General features: G+C 45.1%; 1 protein-coding gene across 1 annotated transcript in view; it reads right to left on the reverse strand.

Moving 5' to 3' along the window:
* Positions 1–11190: 11190 nt before the first annotated feature.
* The window catches only part of myo3a (myosin IIIA), a gene marked incomplete at its 3' end in the record, with an annotated part of 83082 nt that continues 73484 nt past the window's right edge, over positions 11191–20788 (reverse strand). Inside the window, exons 35-36 of the mRNA XM_084173203.1 lie at positions 11714–12088; positions 11191–11308 (exon numbers count right to left, since the gene is read on the reverse strand). Of these exons, the coding sequence (XP_084029329.1) occupies positions 11191–11308; positions 11714–12088 (493 nt within the window). The remainder of the gene's footprint in view (positions 11309–11713; positions 12089–20788) is intronic.

Consider the following 20788-nt stretch of genomic DNA (forward strand, 5'->3'; position numbering starts at 1 on the left):
TCTCAACACTGCGTAGAATACCAGGCAATGTAGTATGGCAGAGTGTAAGAGTGTGAATATATCCGTATTGTGTTCACAGAAACATAGAAAAAATGCGATTTCACAAATGCCACTTTCAGGAATAAGAACTAATACGCACAGTATAATCCAGCGGTGAAAAGTAGAGCGCAGGGTTTGCTATATTAATGGCATAAGCAACTTAATAAAACAAACGTGTCCCAGCGTAGTGCTAACCTGGTTTCACGTCACTAAATAAATTCCAATGTGATTCAGTTCATGACGAACTGGATTGCGTCATGAGTCGTGACCACACATCTTTGTCCCCCTCCTGTTGCGTGCATGGAACTCAACACCAGAAACAGTCTCATGTAAACTTTTTTCCTCCAGTTTGGCTGTCCTGATAATTCATTTATCCAGCACTTTTTATTTCTTGGCGCCTCCTATCATTGCCCCCCTCCGGTCAAGGAAAGGTAACAGGGTGTGGAATGGGAACGCGTGGGTCCCTCTCGCTCCACTAGAGTTCAATCCGAGTGCACCATCGAGAGTGGCGTTCGAATCCGCGGTCCATATATTGTGCCTGGCTCTCTGTCGGTCATGGCTAGAAGGGCTCCAGCTTTTGTCAAATGAATGTCAAAAGTTGAAATGTTTTGCATTTTAGCTAACCCTAACCCTTTTCCTAACCTTGACCTAATTCTCCTAACCTGCTACGTTAATTCTCCTAACCTGCTGCATAAGTTCTCCTAATTTGCTATGAAAAGTCAAATCTGACGTTTTAATTTGACAAAGGCTGTATCCCTTCTAGCCATGACTGTCAGTGGTGTCCAAGAGCCATAAATCCCGATCCCGAGGTGCCAAACATCCGTCTGAGTAAACTGAATGTACAGAATATAGAAAATATGAGGCAAAAAATATAAGCAATTTATAAATGGAGAGAAATTATGACATTGAGCATACAGTTCTTGTGTTACAAGCATATTGAACATGGAGAAGGAATTTCACGGGCCATATATCATTTTATGAAACATGTTCACATTTACACACACAACAGAGCAATGGTGCACAACACGCTACTCACACATTTCTTACATTAACATTACATGCTTGTATCATATCATTGTTCTTTCCCCGTGGGTTTCATTAGATACTGGGGGAACCAAATGTTTTGAGGACACAGCCACATACCCCCATGAAGATGTTTTGGGGTGGGGGGGTGCAGATTATTTTTTTGCCTGAGCTACAGATGGCTATATGGGTCTGCTAATACAGGACTAGTAAAGCCCCAGTGCACTACTTTTGTAAAAAAAAAAAATATATATATATATATATATTTACTACCGTTCAAAAGTTAGGGTTCTTTTCAAAAGAAAATAAATAAATATTGTCCATTAAAATAACATCAAATTGATCAGAAATGCAGTGTAGACATTGTTAATGTTGTAAATGGCTATTGTAGCTGGAAACGGCTGATTTTTAATGGAATATCTACAGTGAGGGAAAAAAGTATTTGATCCCCTGCTGATTTTGTACGTTTGCCCACTGACAAATAAATAATAAAAGTCTATAATTTAAATGGTAGGTTTATTTGAACAGTGAGAGACAGAATAACAACAAAAAAATCCAGGAAAATGCATGTCAAAAATGTTATAAATTGATTTGCATTTTAATGAGGGAAATACGTATTTGACCCCCTCTCAATCAGAAAGATTTCTGGCTCCCAGGTGTCTTTTATACAGGTAACGAGCTGAGATTAGGAGCACACTCTTAAAGGGATCAATCAATCAGATTCCAAACTCTCCACCATGGCCAAGACCAAAGAGCTTTCCAAGGATGTCAGGGACAAGATTGTAGACCTACACAAGGCTGGAATGGGCTACAAGACCATCGCCAAGCAGCTTGGTGAGAAGGTGTCAACAGTTGGTGCAATTAATCGCAAATAGAAGAAACACAAAATAACTGTCAATCTCCCTCGGCCTGGGGCTCTATGCAAGATCTCACCTCGTGGAGTTGCAATGATCATGAGAACGGTGAGGAATCAGCCCAGAACTACACGGGAGGATCTTGTCAATGATCTCAAGGCAGCTGGGACCATAGTCACCAAGAAAACAATTGGTAACACACTACGCCGTGAAGGACTGAAATCCTGCAGCGCCCGCAAGGTCCCCCTGCTCAAGAAAGCACATATACAGGCCCGTCTGAAGTTTGCCAATGAACATCTGAATGATTCAGAGGAGAACTGGGTGAAAGTGTTGTGGTCAGATGAGACCAAAATCGAGCTCTTTGGCATCAACTCAATTTGACGTGTTTGGAGGAGGAGGAATGCTGCCTATGACCCCAAGAACACCATCCCCACCGTCAAACATGGAGGTGGAAACATTATGCTTTGTGGGTTTTTTGCTATGGGGACAACTTCACCGCATCAAAGGGACGATGGACGGGGCCATGTACTGTCAAATCTTGGGTGAGAACCTCCTTCCCTCAGACAGGGCATTAAAAATGGGTCGTGGATGGGTATTCCAGCATGACAATGACCCAAAACACACGGCGAAGGCAACAAAGGAGTGGCTCAAGAAGAAGCACATTAAGGTCCTGTAGTGGCCTAGCCAGTCTCCAGACCTTAATCCCATAGAAAATCTGTGGAGGGAGCTGAAGGTTCGAGTTGCCAAACGTCAGCCTCGAAACCTTAATGACTTGGAGAAGATCTGCAAAGAGGAGTGGGACAAAATCCCTCCTGAGATGTGTGCAAACCTGGTGGCCAACTACAAGAAACGTCTGACCTCTGTGATTGCCAACAAGGGTTTTGCCACCAAGTACTAAGTCATGATTTGCAGAGGGGTCAAATACTTTCCCTCATTAAAATGCAAATCAATTTATAGCATTTTTTACATGCGTTTTTCTGGATTTTTTTGTTGTTATTCTGTCTCTCACTGTTCAAATAAACCTACCATTAAAATTATAGACTGATCATGTCTTTGTCAGTGGGCAAACATACAAAATCAGCAGGGGATCAAATACTTCTTTCCCTCACTGTACATAGGCGTACAGAGGCCCATTATCAGCAACCATCAGTCCTGTGTTGCAATGACACGGTGTGTTTGCTAATACAAGTTTATCATTTTAAAAGGCTAACTGATCATTAGAAAACCCTTTTGCAATTATGTTAGCACTGCTGAAAACTGTTGTGCTGATTAAAGACGCAATAAAACTGGCCTTCTTGAGACTAGTTGAGTATCTGGAGCATCAGCAATTGTGGGTTCGATTACAGGCTCAAAATGGCCAGAAACAAATAACTTTCTTCTGAAACTCGTCAGTCTATTCTTGTTCTGAGAAATGAAGGCTATTCCATGCGAGAAATTGCCAAGAAACTAAAGATCTTGTACAACACTGTGTACTACTCCCTTCACAGAACAGCGCAAACTGGCTCTAACCAGAATAGAAAGAGGCGTGGGAGGCCCCGGTGCACAACTGAGCAAGAGGACAAATACATTAGAATGTCTAGTTTGAGAAACAGACGCCTCACTGGTCCTCAACTGGCAGCTTTATTAAATAGTACCCGCAAAACACCAGTCTCAACGTCAACAGTGAAGAGGCGACTCTGGGATGCTGACCTAGGCAGAGTGCTATTTCATAGTTTTGATGTCTTCACTATTATTCTACAATGTAGAATAATAGTGAAAAAAAATTAAGAAAAACCCTTGAATGAGTAGGTGTGTCCAAACTTTTGACTGGTACTGTATATATTTGTTTTTTATTAATATTTTTTTGTAATTCAGATTTTTCAGGGGGTGCTGCAGAATCCTCAGCACCCCTACTTCCCGCGGCTATGCACAGGCCTACAACAACAACAACAAAAAATAGCTATGAGTTCTTCTGGGGAAATAGGGCTGTGTTTTGTTTTGGGGCAGACTACATTCTGTTGGATGCTATCATCTATCATTTGTGCTGCTAGTGTGACCGCTGAGAACACATCACAACCCTATGGGCTTTTCTGCTTTAAATGTCACGCTTAAAGGTTATGGGTTCACTCTAAAAAAAAGAAATGCTAAGTCAATGTAAGGGAAATACATAAGAAAGATGAATAACACTGCAGTTCCATGGTTTTCAGTTACATAAGTGGTAATATATGGTAATTTATTTGGACAATTTATTCAACAGCATTCAAATTATTCCCACATTATTCAACGTGAGTATTGAGCATGGAAAGTAGAGTGTGTAAAGTCAAAACAATGTAGGCCTAATTCCCTGTTTTGAGCCCCACCTGAGCCCCACCTGAGCCCAACCTGTTTTGAGCCCCACCGTTTTGCATGTTATTTTGGCATTGATACGTGTCACATATCAGTTTGCAAACAATGTAAAATAAAACCACATAAAAACATGGTCTCTTATTTGCTTTCTTGAGTAAGGCATCTTCAAAATGCAGGTGTTTCAGCCTAGCTCAGTGCTTTCGGTGGTGGTGGGTCAGCCTTTAGGGCTTTCTCAGGGACAACAATTCCATAATGGTGAGCAATAGCGAAAATATCTGTTTTCCGAAACCTCACCAAACTATCAACAGAGGGCGCTTCAATGAACTTGGAGATGGCTGAGGCAGCCATCTTGTATACAGCAGCCTCCTGAATACACACAAACTAAACAAGTCACCCAAACTCACAACCTACCATCACACCTCAATCACATTTCAGAGAGCTCAGTGCAGCAGGGTCCGGTGGGTTTAATGAAATCCCGGACGAGCCCCCATTATGTTACACACGCCTCTCGGAAGAGGGAACGTAACACCCTGCTACAACTCAACTCTCTGTGGTGTGAAAGAGGTATGGGACTGTAGGTGTGAGTAAGGATGACAAAAGGCAGAGAATACCGTTAACAGGGAATTTATTCCTTCGCACGGTAAGTTTGGGGAAAAGGGGCTGGACGGAACCAAAGCAAAGAAAGTAAATATCAAAGCCACCTCTCCTACCTTACCTGCCTACCCACTACTTACTTAACTAGCACCACCTGGTGCACTAACCAAAATACAAGGGATGGTCCGCCCAGGTCTTTCCTAGTGTGCATAGACAGTCAACTTCTACGGGTAATGTATGCCCGCAGGCCTCTTGCCTAAGCACTCCCTAGGTGCCTTCCCCTTCCCCCCTTGGGAACAAATGAAACAAAAATAGCACAAACTGGTTCAACAACAAAACCTGAGAAAAAAACGAACTCAGGACATTAAAGAAACTCTGAGCCACAAACTAACACAAAACATTACAATTGGTTCTCAGAGCAACAACAACACAGTACATACCAAACTCTTAGCATACAACCAACATGCTGTAACTCTCAGCAATTCTGGTTCCCCTTTTCTGAGCAACTGGGGCTTATATAGCTTCAGGAGGAGTTGGTAAATTGGAGACAGCTGCGTCCTGACGAGGGCGCGGTGTCAGCTCTCCAATCATCAATGTTTTTCAACTCAATCAGCTGCTTGTTGGGGAATTTCAGGAACCCATTTCCTGAAATACCTACATGAAAATACACAAACCACAACATAGAAACTGGGGAACGTAACAGTAATGTTCTCTAGTTGTGCCGTGATTGGCTCACTGTTCTGTCACTCATGGGGACACTACGTCACCGCAAAATCTACAGGGAGAGCTAGAAAGTTCAAGCCCCTTGGGTGCTGCCATAGATTTACATTAGAAGTGCCCAACCAAGAAGGCTCAAGGTCATTGGCCACAGATAAAATGATGTGAAATCACGTTATATCCACCGTAGCTTTGATTGGACTGATCATGTCAACATCATATTTTCAAAATCTTAGCTATCAAGTTAGACAAGCAGTCATCATCATGAATCAAGTCGACAATCTACTGGCAAACCCTTTTCAATCCTTGTCATATGAAGAGAAATTATAGATAAAACGGAAATCGCAAATTCAACAATGAGTGGTTTGGAAGGAATCAGTGGCTAACTGCAAGCGTTGCAAAGCAATCACTAGCCAGTCGGTGGAGAGGGTTTGTGGTCCAAGTCTGGGTTTAAGGGTCTCTTTTCCAAGCTTAAGAGGATAAACATTCACATGCAACACCATGGGCCAGAAAAGGTTGAATACATTGGCCATACTGTCAATCCAGCATGACTTCTGCCACGTTCAAAACAACTGGGAACTGGGAACTGGGAAATCTCAGACTTCAGTGAGTTCAAGACAACTGGGAACTCAGAATAAAACAAGCTCCGAATGGGAAAATACGTTTTGAACGGTCATCCAACTCGGAATTCTAAGTCAGAAACTCAGGCCGCTTTCTAGAGCTCCGACCTGAAGATCACTGACGTCATGATTCAATATTGTTTTTTTCTGAGTTCCCAGTTGTCTTGAAAGCACCATACATCCAGAGAACACCAGACTTTGATGACAAAGTTTGATAACACAATTTGCCCACAAGAAGGACCGCCGCGCCACCTTCCTGTTCAAGTGAGCACAGAACAACAAGGTGAGTCCATAAATGTCTTGTATGCTGCTGCATACATGATGTAAAATGCCAGGGAAATATGTATACTGTAGCTAAGAAAGTAATACTAAGTGTATGTTGTGTAGTAAGCTGTTAGTAGCCCATGTGCCTCACCCTAATAATTTGTTCCCCCTCATTACTAGGCCTATTGTTTTGACTTGGTGGTGCACATGTAGCCTATAGCCTGTTTTAGAGAAATGTCATCATCGAATATTGTAAGAGCTTTCATTGTCTGCTTATATGCCCCCTTTATTTATCCTACGGTTCTGACTTGGTGTACAGGGAGAATACTGTATGAACGGCCCATGTTCTAAATTCTGTCGCTGTACATTTCAAAAGTGCTGAACAAATAGTTATAATGACTATGTCCATCTTCGATCGCTCATTAATGTCTTAATCAAAATTACAGATTGCCTCTTGTCCGTTCATGTAGAAACAAGTCAGCCATATCAGCTGTGTTTTTAAAAAAAAGGCAGTAAATGAGGCTGAATGCACTGTTTTGCTGCCAGACAAGGCTCCGCTGATAGCCAGGTGTGGCGGTGGTAAGGATTCACTCCATTGTGCTGAAAAGAAAGCTCTGCTGTTGGGACAGCTTTATGTAGGCCCTAACAGTTTGTGGGCACCGTTTGTCAATGTATTGTTTAGTGTCGTGTAGAGGCTTTGCTGTCATGCGTCGAAAACATTTTTTTAGGAGTTTGCCCCACCAAGACACCTTATGGCGCAACAAACATGCATACACCATGTGTAAAAGAATAATAAAGTCTAAACATTTTGAATTACCCATAATCCTCTAAAAACAGAGCCATGTGGCAAGATAGGATTAAAACCAATGAGTTCAATATCTCATATTTCTCTGTCTTTGGTTACCCTCATAAAATATCTGACATTTTAAGCAACATATTAAGTTGGATTTATTCTTACATTTTTGGGTAAAATGAAATTAACAAATCATTGAAATGACTTGCATTCATTTTTTATTAAGTATATGTTTTGTTTTCTTTGTCAATTTCAATTCACCCCAGAATCTTTTTTTTTACAGTGTGGCTGTGTAGTTGAGTGTGTAAAATTTCAATGAAATGTACCATCTTACTGCCCCAGAATTTGGGGGTTCAATTCTTACTTCTGCCTGTCTCACTTTCACTCATTCTCTGTCTCCTCCTGTTTCTAGTCTAAATAAAGCATTGAAAAAAGGTACATTCCACAAAAAATATTCTCCACAGGCCCTTATCATCAATCAATATTTAGGCTATAAATCATTTGCATTTCTTAACTCTTTTGATTGTATGAGAGACAGTTAGCCAAAAATAATTTTGATGCTGCCTTTTACATGCACTGAAACCCCCAAAACTGTTTTCACAACACCCTCTTAAAGACACCAATATTCAGATTGAAGAACCACTTTGGGTGTTTCAGAGTACTTATAGTCTGTTTTAAAACACTTTCTGTGTATCATAACACTTACATTGGGTTCTTAACACTTACATTCAACCCCCCTCCAAACACCAGATCTCAGGTAAGGTGCACTACTTTTTTGAGTCTTTCTATTTTTACAGTGTGTCTAAATGTATTTCAATAAAATGACATGTCCATGCAGTTAAACTAATTAATTATTGGAATCAAATCTAATTTGACCCCAACTTTAACAATTAGTTTGTTTATACCAACTGTCCTGAAGAGCAGGACAAAAACCCAAACCAACATTCTTTCCATGTCAGGGCAAGCTGTCAACATCCCCAAAGGCTCTCTTAATTAATAAACGGTTAGAGCCACATGGAAGGTAAGCTGAATGATGGGGCTTGGCAGATGGACAGTTACTTTTAAAGACAAAAAACTATGGACAGGAAATGCAGAAAGTGACTGATAGTTTATCAGTAACTACAGCAGCCTATGTGCTCTTGTCACACCAAGGACCAAGGAGAGCAATGACATATTTACTTTGATCTCAAATCTGTGATTTAAGAAAACACGGCACACACAATTTGATAAATGATAAATGATGTATTTTAAAAGACCCAAATATATAGACAGCCACTTAATTAAAGTTAAACAAGATAAAGTACTAACCCTGGTTGGTATCAACTGTAATAACACACATTGCAATTGAAAAACAGATCATTGTAACCTTAAACCATGCAGTTATTGCATTGACAACCAATATTACATTACATTTGGTCTGGTGTTACTACATACACTATGGTCTAGTAGTCAATTTGTGTATTCAAATGAGCTTAGACCTTTTACCTGTATTGTTTCTGTATATTTACACTTCACAACAGTAATAGAATGTTGTATTGACAATTCAAGCAGCAAATAAGCATTCATATCAACATACTGTACATCACAAACCATACAGTGGTAGTACCCATGCAGTGAATTGCAGGAAAGTAAGCTGCCTACAGCCAATGATGACCACGAACCCAGTTTGATCACCCACTGTGCATCACCATAAATTACATAGGACCACATTTTGGTTCCAACTTTATATTAATTGACATCAATAGTAACAACCCTATTTTACATTGATCACAATACAATGAAAAATATCCTAGAGTTAGAGCCTTCATGGCTTGCACCATATACCACTCCATTTTTTTAAACATTCAATTCCTTTCATATACATTTTGAATGATAAAGAACACATTATCAGCTCACACTAAGAAGCGAATTACCAGCATTGTTTAAAAGTAGATACAACATACAGTGGGGAAAAAAAGTATTTAGTCAGCCACCAATTGTGCAAGTTCTCCCACTTAAAAAGATGAGAGAGGCCTGTAATTTTCATCATAGGTACACGTCAACTATGACAGACAAAATGAGAAGAAAAATTCCAGAAAATCACATTGTAGGATTTTTAATGAATTTATTTGCAAATTATGGTGGAAAATAAGTATTTGGTCACCTACAAACAAGCAAGTTTTCTGGCTCTCACAGACCTGTAACTTCTTCTTTAAGAGGCTCCTCTGTCCTCCACTCGTTACCTGTATTAATGGCACCTGTTTGAACTTGTTATCAGTATAAAAGACACCTGTCCACAACCTCAAACAGTCACACTCCAAACTCCACTATGGCCAAGACCAAAGAGCTGTCAAAGGACACCAGAAACAACATTGTAGACCTGCACCAGGCTGGGAAGACTGAATCTGCAATAGGTAAGCAGCTTGGTTTGAAGAAATCAACTGTGGGAGCAATTATTAGGAAATGGAAGACATACAAAACCACTGATAATCTCCCTCGATCTGGGGCTCCACGCAAGATCTCACCCCGTGGGGTCAAAATGATCACAAGAACGGTGAGGAAAAATCCCAGAACCACACGGGGGGACCTAGTGAATGACCTGCAGAGAGCTGGGACCAAAGTAACAAAGCATACCATCAGTAACACACTACGCCGCCAGGGACTCAAATCCTGCAGTGCTAGACGTGTCCCCCTGCTTAAGCCAGTACATGTCCAGGCCCGTCTGAAGTTTGCTAGAGTGCATTTGGATGATCCAGAAGAGGATTGGGAGAATGTCATATGGTCAGATGAAACCAAAATATAACTTTTTGGTAAAAACTCAACTCGTCGTGTTTGGAGGACAAAGAATGCTGAGTTGCATCCAAATAACACCATGCCTACTGTGAAGCATGGGGGTGGAAACATCATGCTTTGGGGCTGTTTTTCTGCAAAGGGACCAGGACGACTGATCCGTGTAAAGGAAAGAATGAATGGGGCCATGTATCGTGAGATTTTGAGTGAAAACCTCCTTCCATCAGCAAGGGCATTGAAGATGAAACGTGGCTGGGTCTTTCAGCATGACAATGATCCCAAACACACTGCCCGGGCAACGAAGGAGTGGCTTCGTAAGAAGCATTTCAAGGTCCTGGAGTGGCCTAGCCAGTCTCCAGATCTCAACCCCATAGAAAATCTTTGGAGGGAGTTGAAAGTCCGTATTGCCCAGCGACAGCCCCAAAACATCACTGCTCTAGAGGAGATCTGCATGGAGGAATGGGCCAAAATACCAGCAACAGTGTGTGAAAACCTTGTGAAGACTTACAGAAAACGTTTGACCTGTGTCATTGCCAACAAAGGGTATATAACAAAGTATTGAGCAACTTTTGTTATTGACCAAATACTTATTTTCCACCATAATTTGCAAATAAATTCATAAAAAATCCTACAATGTGATTTTCTGGATTTCTTTTCTCAATTTGTCTGTCATAGTTGACGTGTACCTATGATGGAAATTACAGGCCTATCTCATCTTTATAAGTGGGAGAACTTGCACAATTGGTGGCTGACTAAATACTTTTTCCCCCCACTGTATCTGCTTCTTAGATACAACATATCTGCTTCTGACAAAATCTATACCAGAAAAAGTATTTACAGACTGACAAAGTTTTCGTGACGCCATCTGCTATGTATAGGCCCCAAACTCAACCTGGTAACTACAGGGAAGTGGCTTGACGCAACACCTTCATAACAATGCCATAAGCAAAACATACCAGCTGTCATGACATTTTATGAAAACCAATGTTAGTTTATAACAACTGACACTTTCATAGAACGCAACTCATTAGACATTCAAATAGGGTTTGTCAGATGTTAACAAAAGTCAACAGTCATGAACTATCATGTCGCATTACGACAGATGTTATGGCATGCTTCTGGCAGTGTCACATACAAGGAGGTATTATGCCAATTTGCTTTAAATTGAGTATGCCATTGTGAAGGGCACTGCTCAGTCTCTGTACTGTTTGATGAGCCTTCTTCTCTGGGAGGTCTTCCTCAGGAGTTTTCTGTAGTCATAAGGGTTGTCGTCCTGGCCCTCTGCAGAGGGCAGTCTGGGAATGGAGTGCCTGTCAACACAGCAGCACAGGAGATAAAGTGAGACAGGGCCAGGGAGGAAATGAACAGAGGACAAAACAGAGAAAGAGGGAAAGAGAAAGAGAGATGCAATACAGTGAAAGATGAGTAGAGGGATGAAGATGGAATGATAGATGGTAATAGTTAAGAAAAGACCAAGGTTCATGGTGGAATATTGAGGATTTGTTTATTTTCTCTCTACAGTCACATTTATCAGAGCGTGTCTTAACAGAATAAAGCTTGACTTTTTTATTTTATCATAATGCTTCATCACAGACTTTCATAATATGGACATACAGTATCAGTGTCTTGTGTCTGTGTATTCCCACGTATTCCCACGCGTATTCACAATAGATATGTGAGTGTATGCATTTGTCTGTAGTGAATGGATTACACACCTTTTATCTGCTGGCTCGGAGACTGCCCTCTCTCTAGACTGTCTCCTGTCTGGAATTTGTATTTTGATCTGTGGACTTCTCTCTGCAGCTGCAGTCTGTCTTTGGTCGGTAGACTGCCTCCTGTCGGCGGCTGCAGACTGTCTTGTTGTCTGTGGACTTCTGTCTGCAGCTGTAGACTGCCTCCTGTCAGAAGACTGCCTCCTCGCAGAAGACTGTCTCCTCTCTATAGAGCGCCTCTGTTCGATAGACTGCCTCCTCTCGAGAGATGCTCGTCTGGTGAGAGAGGTGCGTCTGTCTCCGGCTATGGCGCCGGTGGACTTACTGGTGGGGAGGCCCTGGTAGTACTGGTCATCTACGTCCAGCAGCTTCCCAGGACTGGAGCACAGACAGGAGAAGGCAGTTATGGTCAGTCACTTACTATAGGACAATAAGTCAAAGTGGACATTTCCTATGCCATTACTTTTTCAAAACTTCAGTTTGGAATGATAACTTGGCTTTCCGAATATGGCATTGTATCATGGTGAGGAAATATACTGCACCATACTGATTGTCTAGACATAATAACAGAGAGAATGAAGAATACATTTGCTTGGCCATTGATTGGCATTGAGGAAGTACCTCCAGCGAGCCATGCTATTCTCCCGATGGCTACAGTAGCCTAAACAGAGTCTATTATTTCATAGCAGGCTGAGCATGAATATGAACTCCATTACTCCATTACCTCATTACACCAGCCTTGTGATGAGCTAGCTGGAGCTGTGCATAACGTGAATTTAGGACCTTTAGTTTTACAGCCGAGGCGGAGGGGCCTTCCTAGTTCCTGATTAATTACTGCCTCCCCTCCTCCTCTATTGACAGACTCAAATGGAAATTTCCCCTCTGTGGGTTTTTATATCCACCCTCTTCTTCCGGGCTTATTGGCTGAGTTATGTAATAGAAACAGTAATCTATGTCGCAGGCAGAGGCAGGCAGACGGGCAAGCCTCAATGCCTACGGACTCTCTAACTAACAGGATTCTGCCACTATTATATCATTCAGTTAGACCGGCCACACAATGGGTGCTATTCAATCAAAACCGCAGAACGGGTTTCCGGGTTAAAACTAAAAAGGTATTCCTCTAGCACTGAAAGTTGAGTTTTAGTTGGGTTTGCATTTTCATTAACACAGTAAACAAGTTTTATTGTTGAAATCGAATGCTTATTCTCACAGCGCAAGGGGAATCATTTGTGTGTCATTCTCTGGAGACCTGATTACCAGTTTTAATTTAATACAGTGAGGGAAAAAAGTATTTGATCCCCTGCTGATTTTGTATGTTTGCCCACTGACAAAGAAATGATCAGTCTATCATTTTAATGGTAGGTTTATTTGAACAGTGAGAGACAGAATAACAACAACAAAAATCCAGAAAAATGCATGTCAAAAATGTTATAAATTGATTTGCATTTTAATGAGGGAAATAACTATTTGACCCCCTCTCAATCAGAAAGATTTCTGGCTCACAGGTGTCTTTTATACAGGTAACGAGCTGAGATTAGGAGCACACTCTTAAAGGGAGTGCTCCTAATCTCAGTTTGTTACCTGTATAAAAGACACCTGTCCACAGAAGCAATCAATCAATCAGATTCCAAACTCTCCACCATGGCCAAGACCAAAGAGCTCTCCAAGGATGTCAGGGACAAGATTGTAGACCTACACACGGCTGGAATGGGCTACAAGACCATCGCCAAGCAGCTTGGTGAGAAGGTGACAACAGTTGGTGCGATTATTCGCAAATGGAAGAAACACAAAATAACTGTCAATCTCCCTCGGCCTGGGGCTCCATGCAAGATCTCACCTCGTGGAGTTGCAATGATCATGAGAACGGTGAGGAATCAGCCCAGAACTACACGGGAGGATCTTGTCAATGATCTCAAGGCAGCTGGGACCATAGTCACCAAGAAAACAATTGGTAACACACTACGCCGTGAAGGACTGAAATCCTGCAGCACCCGCAAGGTCCCCCTGCTCAAGAAAGCACATATACAGGCCTGTCTGAAGTTTGCCAATGAACATCTGAATGATTCAGAGGAGAACTGGGTGAAAGTGTTGTGGTCAGATGAGACCAAAATCGAGCTCTTTGGCATCAACTCAACTTGCCGTGTTTGGAGGAGGAGGAATGCTGCCTATGACCCCAAGAACACCATCCCCACCGTCAAACATGGAGGTGGAAACATTATGCTTGGGGGGTGTTTTTCTGCTAAGGGGACAATTTCACCGCATCAAAGGGACGATGGCCGGGGCCATGTACCGTAAAATCTTGGGTGAGAACCTCCTTCCCTCAGCCAGGGCATTGAAAATGGGTCGTGGATGGGTATTCCAGCATGACAATGACCCAAAACACACGGCCAAGGCAACAAAGGAGTGGCTCAAGAAGAAGCACATTAAGGTCCTGGAGTAGCCTAGCCAGTCTCCAGACCTTAATCCCATAGAAAATCTGTGGAGGGAGTTGAAGGTTCGAGTTGTCAAACGTCAGCCTCGAAACCTTAATGACTTGGAGAAGATCTGCAAAGAGGAGTGGGACAAAATCCCTCCTGAGATGTGTGCAAACCTGGTGGCCAACTACAAGAAACGTCTGACCTCTGTGATTGCCAACAAGGGTTTTGCTACCAAGTACTAAGTCATGTTTTGCAGACGGGTCAAATACTTATTTCCCTCATTAAAATGCAAATCAATTTATACAATTTTTGACATGCATTTTTCTGGATTTTTTTGTCGTTATTCTGTCTCTCGCTGTTCAAATAAACCTACCATTAAAATTATAGACTGCTCATGTCTTTGTCAGTGGGCAGTGGGCAAACATACAAAATTAGCAGGGGATCAAATACTTTTTTCCCTCACTGTAGGACCTGTGTCTCAGGAGCCAAATGGGGTTTAGTGAACCTGAATGGGGTTTACTTTGCGGTGGGATAGGGCTTATCTCTCTCACTCTTTCCATATCCCTCCATCATTACCAGCCCAATCATTCTAAATCAGGCTTGGTGTCTCTTTCTCTCTCTCTCTCTCTCACACATTCTTCTGTTCATTGGTTATCCCCTTCTCTGTGAACCTCTCTCCTTTCCTTTCTGCTTTTCTACAGTGCCTTCAGAAAGTATTCACACCGCTTGACTTTTTCCATATTTTGTTGTGTTACAGCCTGAATTACAAATGGATTAAATTGAGATTTTTTTGTCACTGGCCTACACACAATACCCCATAATGTCAAAGTGGAATTATGTTTTTCAATTTTCTTACCAATAAAAAAAAGCTAAAATGTCTTGAGTCAATAAGTATTCAACCCCTTTGATATGGCAAGCCTAAATATGTACTTAGTAAGTTACATAATAAGTTGCATGGACTCACTCTGTGTGCATTAATAGTGTTTAACATGATTTTTGAATGACTACCTGTCACGCCCTGGCTCTGGGGACTCTTGTATGTTGAGCCAGGGTGTTAGTTTCTTTGTGTAGTGTCTATGTTTCGTTTTCTATGTTCTGTTCTAGGTTATGTGTTTCTATGTTGGCCGGGGTGGTTCTCAATCAGAGGCAACGTGAATCAGCTGTTGCTTGTTGTCTCTGATTGGGAACCATACTTAGGCAGCCTGTTGTGCACTTGTGTTTTGTGGGATCTTGTTCCGTGTAGGTTTGTGTATGACCGAGGACTTCACGTTTCGTTTTGTTGTTTTGTTATTTGTATCGTGTTGCTAAGTACACTATTAAAGAGATGTACGCATATCACGCTGCGCCTTGGTCCACTCATTATGACGAACGTGACAGAAGATCCCACCAAAACTGGACCAAGCAGCGTGTGCAGGAGCAAACGCCGTGTAAGGAGCTGGAGCGGTTGGCGATGGCCCAGGTGGGCCAATGGTGGTCCTGGGAGGACATGTTCGCGGGTAAAGGGCCATGGGCTAAAGTTAAAGCCCTGGCGAGAGAGGAGGTACGGCGCCAACAGTGTCGTCGTCGGACAGACGAGAGGCACCCCCAAGATTTTTTTTGGGGGGGGCACACGGCATGGACGACGGGGCTGCTGGAGGCACATACAGGGCGAGTTTGTGGACGAGGAGAGAAGGCCACCAGGTTACGGGGGCCATTGGTCGTTAGAGGGAAGGAGAGTGTAGAGGCACGGCGAGAGGTACTGAGGTGTGTTACCAGTCCGGTCCGGCCCGTTCCTGATCCCCGCACAAGGCCAGTGGTGTGTGTTCCCAGTACGGTCCGGCCTGTTCCTGTCCCTCGCACCAAGCCTGTGATGCGCGTCGCCAGCCCAGCCCGGCCTGTTCCTGCCCCTCGCACCAAGCCTGTGGTGCGCGTCGCCAGCCCGGTCCGGCCTGTTCCTGCCCCTCGCACCAAGCCTGTGGTGCGCGTCGCCAGCCCGGCCCGGCCAGTTCCTGCCCCTCGCACCAAGCCAATGGTGCGCGTCGCCGGCCCGGCCTGTTCCTGCCCCTCGCACCAAGCCAATGGTGCGCGTCGCCAGCCCGGCCCGGCCAGTTCCTGCTCCACGCACCAAGCCTGTGGTGCACGTCGCCAGCCCGGCCCGGCCTGTTCCTGCTCCCCGCACCAAGCCAATGGTGCGCGTTGCCAGCCCGGACCGGCCTGTTCCTGCTCCCCGCACCAAGCCTGTGGTGCGCGTCGTCAGCCCGGTCCGGCCCGTTCCTGCTCCCCGCACCAAGTCAGTGGTGCGCGTCGTCAGCCCGGTCCGGCCCATTCCTGCTCCCCGCACCAAGCCTGTGGTGCGCGTCGTCAGTCCGGCACAGCCCGGGCCTGGTCAGGTACCGGTCAGCTGCTCCACACCGGAGCCTAAGCAATCCGCTCCACTGATGTCCAGTCCAGCTCCAGCCAGCGGGACCAGACCAGGGGCGCTACGGGGGGGTTGTTAGAGGGTGGTGGTCACGCCCGGAGCCGGATCCGCCTCCGAGGTGGAATGCCCACCCGGCCCCTCCCCTGTTGGGTTTATGTTGGCGCGGTCGCAGTCCGCGCCTTTGGGGGGGGGGTACTGTCACGCCCTGGCTCTGGGGACTCTTGTATGTTGAGCCAGGGTGTTAGTTTCTTTGTGTAGTGTCTATGTTTCGTTTTCTATGTTCTGTTCTAGGTTATGTGTTTCTATGTTGGCCGGGGTGGTTCTCAATCAGAGGCAACGTGAATCAGCTGTTGCTTGTTGTCTCTGATTGGGTACCATACTTAGGCAGCCTGTTGTGCACTTGTGTTTTGTGGGATCTTGTTCCGTGTAGGTTTGTGTATGACCGAGGACTTCACGTTTCGTTTTGTTGTTTTGTTATTTGTATCGTGTTGCTAAGTACACTATTAAAGAGATGTACGCATATCACGCTGCGCCTTGGTCCACTCATTATGACGAACGTGACACTACCTCATCTCTGTACCCCACACACACAATAATCTGTAAGGTCCCTCAGTCGAGCAGTGAATTTTAAACACAGACTCAACCACAAAGACCAGGGAGGTTTTCCAATGCCTCGCAAAGAAGGGCATCTATTGGTAGATTGTTAAAAAAACAAACAAAAAAACGACATCATATATCCCTTTCAGCATGGTGAAGTTATTTATTACACTTTGGATGGTGTATCAATATACCCAGTCACTAGAAAGATACAGGCGTCGTTCCTAGCTTTGCACTTGGCTAGTTAACAGTAGCTGCTAGGGGTAAGTCATAACCTACACTTGTTTTGTTTTTTACATATTGATAGCCCGAGTCGCTCAAGGAATTCGGGACATGGGTGACTAGTTAACGTTAGTTTGGCTCTCTCTGTGTGTTCGTGCCGTGAAAGGAGGGGTTCTTCTTTGTCTGAAAGCAATGGCTAGCTAGTTTGCTAACTATTCTAGCTAACTAACTGGCTGAATAAGTTGACGACGGACTCGCTCAAGCTGTCGGGACTAACCCACAACGTTAGACACGGACACAAACGATCTGCTTGTGTGTTGATACACTGGTGGTTGTTGTGGCTGAGTATTGGCGCTAAACCCTGCTGCTGGAGACCGGCATGCTAGCTGGCTGTGGTGTCTTATGACGAGGTGCCCGGACGTTTTTCACGGAATAATACTGCACCTAGTTAGCTAGCTGAATAAACTAGGTTAGTCTATTCCTAGAAAACATTGAACCGCTGTAGTTTACAACAATTATAGTTTCTGAGGTGGAAGTTGGGAGAGTTATATTTGGGAGTTGTGGTGAGGGAGGCCCCGCTCTCTCCTTTCCCAGATGTTTAGTTCATTTTATTCCGATCTCCTCTGCATTATTGTAGCCATCTGCTGCAGCCTGTCAACTATGCCTCTGCCTATCCCTGTTCTCTCCTCTCCGCACAGGCTACACAAACGCCTCACACCGCGTGGCTGCTGCCTCTCTAACCTGGTGGTCCCTGCACGCACGACCCACGTGGAGTTCCAGGTCTCAGGCAGCCTCTGGAACTGCCGTTCTGCTGCCAACAAGGCAGACTTCATCCCAGCCTATGCTACCCTCCAATCCCTCGACTTCTTGGCGCTGACGGAAACATGGATTACCACTGAAAACACTGCTACTCCTGCTGCTCTCTCCTCGTCTGACCATGTGTTCTCGCATACCCCGAGAGCATCTGGTCAGCGGGGTGGTGGCACAGGAATCCTCATCTCTCCCAAGTGGACATTCTCAATTTTCCCCTGACCCATCTGTCTATCTCCTCATTTGAATTCCATGCTGTCACAGTCACTAGCCCATTTAAGCTTAATATCCTTGTCATCTATCGCCCTCCAGGTTCCCTTGGAGAGTTCATCAATGAGCTTGACGCCTTGATAAGTTCCTTTCCTGAGGATGGCTCACCCCTCACAGTTCTGGGGGATTTCAACCTCCCTACGTCTACATTTGACTCATTTCTCTCTGCCTCCTTCTTTCCACTCCTCTCCTCTTTTGACCTCACCCTCTCACCGTCCCCCCCTACTCACAAGGCAGGCAATACGCTTGACCTCATCTTTACTAGATGCTGTTCTTCTACTAATCTCACTGCAACTCCCCTCCAAGTCTCCGACCACTACTTTGTATCCTTTTCTCTCTCCCTCTCCTCCAACACTACTCACTCTGCCCCTACACAGATGGTAATGCGCCGTCGCAACCTTCGCTCTCTCTCTCCCGCTACTCTCTCCTCTTCCATCCTATCATCTCTTCCCTCTGCTCAATCCTTCTCCCTCCAATCTCCTGATTTTGCCTCCTCAACCCTCCTCTCCTCCCTTTCTGCAGCCTTTGACTCTCTATGTCCCCTATCCTCCCGGCCGGCTCGGTCCTCCCCTCCAGCTCCGTGGCTTGATGACTCATTGCGAGCTCACAGAACAGAGCTCCGGGCAGCTGAGCGGAAATGGAAGAAAACTAGACTCCCTGCAGACCTGGCATCTTTTCACTCCCTCCTCTCTACATTCTCTTCCTCAGTTTCTGCTGCTAAAGCCACTTTCTACCACTCTAAATTGCAAGCCTCTGCCTCTAACCCTAGGAAGCTCTTTGCCACCTTCTCCTCCCTGCTGAATCCTCCTCCTCCCCCCCCCCCCCCCCCCTCCTCCCTCTCTGTGGATGACTTCGTCAACCATTTTGAAAAGAAGGTTGACGACATCCGATCCTCGTTTGTTAAGTCAAATGACACTGCTGGTCCTGCTCACACTGCCCTACCCTATGCTTTGACTTCTTTCTCCCCTCTCTCTCCAGATAAAATCTTGCGACTTGTGACGGCAGGCCGCCCAACAACCTGCCCGCTTGACCCTATCCCCTCCTCTCTTCTCCAGACCATCTCCGGTGACCTTCTCCCTTACCTCACCTCGCTGATCAACTCATCCTTGACCGCTGGCTATGTCCCTTCCGTCTTCAAGAGAGCGAGAGTTGCACCCCTTCTCAAAAAACCAACACTCGATCCCACTGATGTCAACAACTACAGACCAGTATCCCTTCTTTCTTTTCTCTCCAAAACTATTGAGCGTGCCGTCTTTAGCCAACTCTCTTGCTATCTCTCTCAGAATGACCTTCTTGATCCAAACCAGTCAGGTTTCAAGACTGGTCATTCAACTGAGACTGCTCTTCTCTGTGTCACAGAGGCTCTCCGCACTGCTAAAGCTAACTCTCTCTCCTCTGCTCTTGTCCTTCTAGACCTGTCTGCTGCCATTGATACTGTGAACCATCAGATCCTCCTCTCCACCCTCTCCGAGCTGGGCATCTCCGGCGCGGCTCACTCTTGGATTGCGTCCTACCTGACCCGTTGCTCCTACCAAGTGGCGTGGCGAGAAGCTGTCTCCGCACCACGTGCTCTCACCACTGGTGTCCCCCAGGGCTCAGTTCTAGGCCCTCTCCTATTCTCGCTATACACCAAGTCACTTGGCTCTGTCATATCCTCACATGGCCTCTCCTATCATTGCTACGCTGACGACACACAACTAATCTTCTCCGTTCCCCCTTCTGATAACCAGGTGGCGAATCGCATCTCTGCATGTCTGGCAGACATATCAGTATGGATGACGGATCACCACCTCAAGCTGAACCTCGGCAAGACGGAGCTGCTCTTCCTCCCGGGGAAGGACTGCCCGTTCCATGATCTCGCCATCACGGTTGACAACTCCGTTGTGTCCTCCTCCCAGAGTGCGAAGAGCCTTGGCGTGACCCTGGACAACACCCTGTCGTTCTCCGCTAACATCAAGGCGGTGACCCGATCCTGTAGGTTCATGCTCTACAACATTCGGAGAGTACGACCCTGCCTTACACAGGAAGGGGCACAGGTCCTAATCCAGGCACTTGTCATCTCCCGTCTGGATTACTGCAACTCGCTGTTGGCTGGGCTCCCTGCCTGTGCCATTAAACCCCTACAACTCATCCAGAATGCCGCAGCCCGTCTGGTGTTCAACCTTCCCAAGTTCTCTCACATCACCCCGCTCCTCCGCACACTCCACTGGCTTCCAGTTGAAGCTCGCATCTGCTACAAGACCATGGTGCTTGCCTACGGAGCTGTGAGGGGAACGGCACCTCCGTACCTTCAGTCCCTACACCCAAACGAGGGCACTGCGTTCATCCACCTCTGGCCTGCTGGCTCCCCTACCTCTGCGGAAG

The sequence above is a fragment of the Coregonus lavaretus genome (genome assembly GCF_964263955.1).
Source record: "Coregonus lavaretus genome assembly, chromosome: 2".
Lineage (NCBI taxonomy): Eukaryota > Metazoa > Chordata > Actinopteri > Salmoniformes > Salmonidae > Coregonus > Coregonus lavaretus.